The 5,912-nt window shown below is 59.8% G+C and overlaps 2 protein-coding genes across 2 annotated transcripts; both read right to left on the bottom strand.

Annotated features, from left to right (window-relative positions):
• Nucleotides 1-85: 85 nt before the first annotated feature.
• Nucleotides 86-1,062, bottom strand: D7B24_002953 (uncharacterized protein; the record flags this gene model as incomplete). Its single annotated transcript, XM_028637148.1, has 2 exons — nt 86-858; nt 993-1,062. Coding segments are annotated over 2 exons (843 nt in total), but the record flags the coding sequence as incomplete, so codon positions are not given.
• Nucleotides 1,063-2,141: 1,079 nt separating this feature from the next.
• TPS3 (Trehalose-6-P synthase/phosphatase complex subunit) lies at nt 2,142-5,011 on the bottom strand (the record flags this gene model as incomplete). The annotated part of the gene is made up of 3 exons (XM_028637147.1): nt 2,142-2,179; nt 2,232-4,906; nt 4,989-5,011. 3 exons carry the CDS (start codon nt 5,009-5,011, stop codon nt 2,142-2,144), a joined length of 2,736 nt encoding a protein of 911 aa, XP_028490895.1.
• Between the last annotated feature and the right edge of the window lie 901 nt (nt 5,012-5,912).

Raw genomic sequence — 5,912 nt, 5'->3', positions numbered from 1 at the left:
AGAAGCAGAAGCAGAAGCAGAAGCAGAAGCAGAAGCAGAAGCAGAAGCAGAAGCAAATCAGAAGCAGAAGCAGAAGGGAACGTACAACGCGCTTCTCGACGGCCCAGCCCAGGGACCGCGCAATGTGCTGGATGCTGTCGCTCGTGACCGAGTCGATGACGCACTGCGAGTCGGGGACGACGAGGGTGTAGGCGCCGGCGGCGCCGGGGGCCTTCTTGGCGCCGATGAAGCCGCTCGTGCTGAACTCGTCGACCTCCTCGTGGCGGGCCGAGTCGAGGTGCAGCGTGATGCCGTAGCCCTCGGCGCGGGCCTTGTCGCTCCAGCGCAGCACGGGGGCGTAGTTGCCGCCGACCTTGGCGTGGCCGGTGCCGTGGGGGGCGGCGCGGTCAAACTCGTCGAGGATGAGGGCCTTGACGGGGTGGACGCCGTGGTAGACGCCCGTCGGGATGACGAAGACGGCAAAGGTGTACTCGTCGGGCGGCGAGAGGCCGAGCTGGGCGCTCGAGCCGTAGATCTGGGGGCGCACGTACATGGCGGCGCCCGTGGCGTGCGGGGGCACAAAGGCGGCGTTGAGGGCGACGGCGGCGCGGCAGGCGTCGAGGAAGGTCTGCTCGGGGACGCGGGGCATCGAGGCGACGTCGGCCGAGTGCTGGAGGCGCAGGGCGTTGCGGTCGGGGCGGAAGAGGGCGATCGTGTCGTCGCCGGGGCCGCGGAAGGCCTTGAGGCCCTCGTAGGCCTGCTGGCCGTAGTTGAGGGCCGGGGCCATGCCGTGGATGCGCATAAAGGGCGACGCCACGAACTTGAGCGGCGTCCACTGGCCGGTCGACTTGCTGTAGGTGGACTCGATGTGGCCGTTGACTGGAGGGGCCGGCTGTCAGAAGAGGAACACCACAGAGTAGGGGCATGGGCTCATGGGACCGGAAGGCCTGGCGCCAAGTCATGGAGCCAAGGCCTGCAGCAAATGCCTGGAGCCATGGCCATAGAGTGCGTACCTTCGCGGACCTGGAAGCCGACATTGGCCCAGTCAATGGTGTTCGTGGGAGGAGGAGGGAAGGCAGCCATCTTGAGAGAGTGCTCTGGCGAGGCCGACTGCGGGGTTGAGGGCGGCGTCTGGATATCTGGTGATGGGAGACGGTTGAGGCTCTCCCGACGTGGCAGCAGCTGTAGGTACGATCAGGTTTGGCGGGGTGGTCGAGGCAAAGAGGACAGGTTGGAGGCCGGCAGAGTCGGTTCGTAGAGGGGTACAATCTGACGAAAGTTATTCCAACAACTATGAAATGGTGTCAATTGGCCCAAGGGAGTCGAGTCTCACGGCAGCGAGGTTCCGGCTTCCGAGTCATTCGAGTCATTCGAGACCCCCCCTTCCACTCTGTGCCATCGAAAAAGTTCTGGGGCAGCGCCGATGTCGGGCTGCGGGGTACGAGGCAGATGGTGGAAGGCACCACCGCGCTGGGAAACATGCCCTGGTTGGAGCGCTCTGGCCACCGGCGTGCTCTGCTCGGAGTGAGCCGAACAGCTACAGGCCCAAGCTCCCGATACGTACCTTCAACCTTCAGGGACCCAGAGGGCGTGCTCGCGCATGATGTCATCCCTTCTCCCACCAGTCTCTATCAACCTCCACAGGTCCTTTCATCGTCACTACGGCAGCACCCAGAAGCGAGCAAACTGTATTGAATCAAATTCCAAAAACCCACGCTCGAGCTCTACACCTACATGGTACTCGTGAGAGCGGTCAAAGTATAATGAGATGAGATCGCCGACACAACACACTCTACACTTTATCTCATGGTCTCGCATGCCTTCCTCCGAGGGCCTTCCTCCGAGGGCCTTTCTCACATCAACGTTGATGCATCCCGTCACATCAATCATATCGTTGCAGCGCGTATTGATTCGGGACATTGACAATAGCGGGCCAGAGGAATGCAACTCGCTTGCCCCGCCCTGGCTTCATCTGTTGCTCCCTCCCCTCTTCATCGTCATCGGCGAGACTCAGCTCTGCGTGTCAGCATGGAGATATTCCTTTTCGCCCTCCCCCCCAACGCCGAGCAAAATCCAAATAAAATAGCCCTCCTTCCCCTAAACGTTCCCCAGTCTTCGTTAATTCATCATGTCTTGGAGAAACACCGTTCTGGTTTGCCTCTCTAAATAGACGCAAGCCGCTCGAGGGCAGAGAGAACACCTGTCCGTCGTTAGCATGTAGCACTGAGAAACGCCGTGCCACGTCCACTCACCACTGACACCCTGCGTCAGGGTCGCCGTCGCTTCGGTGCTGCCGCGCTTGCCCAGCGTCACCGTTGTGACCTCCTTGACCACGCCTTCGTCGGCGAGCGTGTTGGCCCACTTGAACACCTTTTCGTCGTCTCGCCCGTCGCCCATGACCATGAGAAAGTCGACGGGGCCCTTGTGCTGCTCATCAGGCGCCATGCCCGCCTTGAGGTCCTCAAAGATGCGCTCCGCCGCCGTGCTCTTGGTCCAGTCGATCGGTTCGACAATGATGCACCCGTTGAGAGGGATGGCGTGCACGCGCTGCGCCTCGCACGCGTCGTTGACGTGGCTGGCGCAGTCGCTGGCCTGCCGCGCCGCAGAATCGTAATCTTCGGCGCCCTTGTAGTGGAACACGAGGCTGCAGCGACGCTCCTCAATCACGGCGCCCGGCGTTCGCTCGAGGTAGTACGTCATGATGGACTTGACTGACGCCTTCCAGCTGCGAATCTGCTCGGCGTCGGCCATCACCTGCCACGTGCTCTTACCGCAATCCTTGAGGAAACACCCATTCTCCGCGATGAGGCCCAGGTTCGGCACGCGCCGGAAAGTGCGGTCGAGCTCCTCGGGTCGCCGCCCCGACATGACGTAGATCGTGTTGCGATCGTCAAGCAGCAGGTCATTGAGCACATCGACCGTGCGCTGCGGGCTGACAGGGATGATCTGGTTCATCGGACCCCAGCTGACGAGTGTGCCCTCGTAGTCGAGGATAAAGAGACGTCGCTCACTGCGCTTGTACCGTTGCGTGAGCGTGCCGATCGAGAGGCGCGGCACCGCCGTCTGATCGCGCTTGTGCTGCTCCTCGTGCACAAGGTCAAGGCGCGAAAGGAACTCGGAGAACCAGTGCGAACCCGTGTGATGCATGACGGCCTCGTAGAGCTTGGTCCAGCGACGCTCCTTCTCCTCATCGCTCATCTCGAGCGCCTGCTTGATGGCATCGGCGCATGCGCGGTAGTCCCAGGGGTTGACGGCGAGCTCGTGGCCGCCGAAGAGGGATGATGTGCCTGTGAACTCGGACAGGATCAAAGAGCCGTGCTTCTTGTCCGGCAGAACCTCGCCATCCTGGCAGAAGAGATATTCGTGAGATGTCAGGTTCATGCCCTCGCGCTGGCTCGTGATCATGAGCGCGTCGGCGCACGTAAGGAGTGCGAGGTACTGCGGGAAGTCAATGTCCTGCTTGAGGTACACGACCGGCTGATATGCCAGATTGGCCCACGACGAGTTGACACGGGTGACAATGTCACTGACGGCGGCGTCAAGGTCGCTCTTCTCGCTGCTCGACATGGCCACTTGGATGAGGACCGTTTGGTTACGCCACTGTGGGTTCTTGTTGAGGAACAGCTCATACGAGAGCAGCTTCTGGCGCACACCTCGAACGTGGTCAAGCTTGTCGCGGGCGACGATGAGCCACTTGCCCTTGTACCTTTCTCTGATGGTCTCGATCCACTTCTTCACGCTGTTGTTGGCGCGGCGCTCCCGAATGTAGACGGGGTCAATTCCAATTGGCAAGTTCACGACATCGACAAAACGATCCTCGAGCTGAAGGCCGTCGGGCGTGGCCTCGGCGCCCAAAAGGCGGCTGCATGTCTGCTGGAAGTGACGAGCATACTCATGAATCTGAAAGCCGACGAGGTTTGCACCCAGCATGCCTTCCAAAAGCTGCTTGCGTACGGCGAGGCATCGGAAAACCTCGGAGGAAGGGAATGCAACGTGCAGGAAAAAGCCAATCTTGGCCTCGGGTAGCTTCTGGCGAACCATGCCGGGCACGAGCAGCAAGTGGTAGTCGTGCACCCAAATGACATCGCCGCGCTTCCAATTGGCAACGATCTTGTCCGCAAACGCCTGGTTGACATTGACGTAGTATTTCCAAGAGTGATCCTCGAAAGCCTTGCTCTTGGGGTTGTCTGGGATCTGGTAGTGAAAGACTGGCCACAGGATTTGTTTGCAGAAATGTGAGTAGTGGCCATCAAAGTCCTTGTCGGAAGCAAAGACTGTCAGCATGTCGTGATCGGTCGCTAGGTGGTCTTCGATGTCTTGCTTCTGCTGTGTTCCTTCGAGTGCGTCGGTAGGCATGCCGAGAGTCCCGACCCAAGTGTAGTCACCCAATTTACCGTCACGAGCGGCGGCGTCGGCAGCATTGCGCAGACCACCATTACCTTGATCGGCGTTGACAATCTTCCAATTGGCGTGCGCAAAGACTCGATCATGACTGTCACTGCGAGCAATAGCACGGGGCTGAATGACGCCCTGGCGGCCGAGCTCACGCGCCTTCTCCAGGGTCCGACTGTGCTCAGCAATCAGCGCTGGCGGCGGAGAGCTCGCTCGGGACATTGGCTGGTTGGCACTGCCACCCCATCGGGGGGAGCCCTTGTCGGCGGGCATACCGGCGTCTACGCTCTCATTGCCATCGTCGGAGAGAGGAATGCGGAAGCCATCTTCGTTGGCAAACAGGTCTTGCGATCCGTGTTCTTCGGTTGGGGTATCAGGGGGTGTCACTTCGGGAAGAGGTGTAAAGAGACTGGGTTTGTCGGCGCCGGTGAGGGTGGAGGGGCCCGGCTTCTTCGTTCGTTCTGAGCGCTCGGGGGCCGGCGTAGCGGTGCCGGGCTTGCCAGGAAGGTTAAAGTGAACTGTCTTGGGCAGAAAGCTGGCAATGTCAGCATGAGCTGTCTTGACGGACTGGGCCTGCCCTGCGGTTGGGGATATTCAGGGATTCGGGACGAGCTTACAGCGTAGCGACAAAGACAGTCATGGTGGCTGACAGATGGACCCTACGGTCGCTGTGCTATTTATGTCTGTTGGAAGGGCAGGAGACGGGGGTCTGGTCTGACTCGAGGCGGATCAAGATGCCGGATGATGGTGATGTTGACAGCGATCGGTTGGATTGCTACGGAAACATGGGGTTGAATGTGAGGAAGGCGTTGCTTTATTGACAAGTTGATGAGATTGGCAGTTGGCCCAAGGTCGTTTCAGAACGTTGGCAAGGTGCCCAAGTTGGCTGCTGACTATGAAGGCTGACGCTTGTGTTGACAATCGGTTCAAGCTGTCCAAGGCGCAGCATCTGTTGTAGTGACAGCGCAATAGGATTTCCGTCGAGGTGCGAGGATCGCGCCGGCGAGCGCAGAAGCTCTCTGGAGGATAGCGCAGGTAAGGGTCACGAAGGATATGATTCGATGGGGATTGGATATGGTCGTTTTGGGTGCGTGGTCGTGCGTGAGGTGGACGGTTGTATAAGAGTGCTTTTTCGCTTTGATGGTGCTCGTCTCGTCTCAAAAATTCCAGGTGGACGCCCGGGCCGGATGTAAGTAGATGATGGAGGGGCAGTGAAAATGGCACCTCAGGCTTTGGGAAACGGGGAAATAGGCTTAGGCTTAGGCTAGGCTGCCTCCACTGAGGGGAAGCTCGAGCGGGCGTGGAGGAATGAGTAGTCCTCGAAAGGAAGGGGAGTCGTGGGCGGCTGGAGCTAGAGGCGGAAAAGTGTACAGGGAACTTGGGAACAGGAGCAGGGTTCCGGCTTGGTGTGGCGGGACCCTACGTAATGGGCCGGAGCTTGTCTCCCAGGGCGTCGTAGGTTGTGCTTTTTTCTCTGCTGAAGGGCTGAGGCTAGCTGAAAGGCAGCTGTTGAGATCAACGGGACGGGCGTTGCGCTATCT

This window comes from Verticillium nonalfalfae (genome assembly GCF_003724135.2).
Source record: "Verticillium nonalfalfae strain VnAa140/NRRL 66861 chromosome Unknown scaffold_179, whole genome shotgun sequence".
Classification (NCBI taxonomy): domain Eukaryota; kingdom Fungi; phylum Ascomycota; class Sordariomycetes; order Glomerellales; family Plectosphaerellaceae; genus Verticillium; species Verticillium nonalfalfae.
The sequence above is the reverse complement of the archived record's forward strand: the minus strand, read 5'-3'. Positions and strand labels throughout refer to the sequence as shown.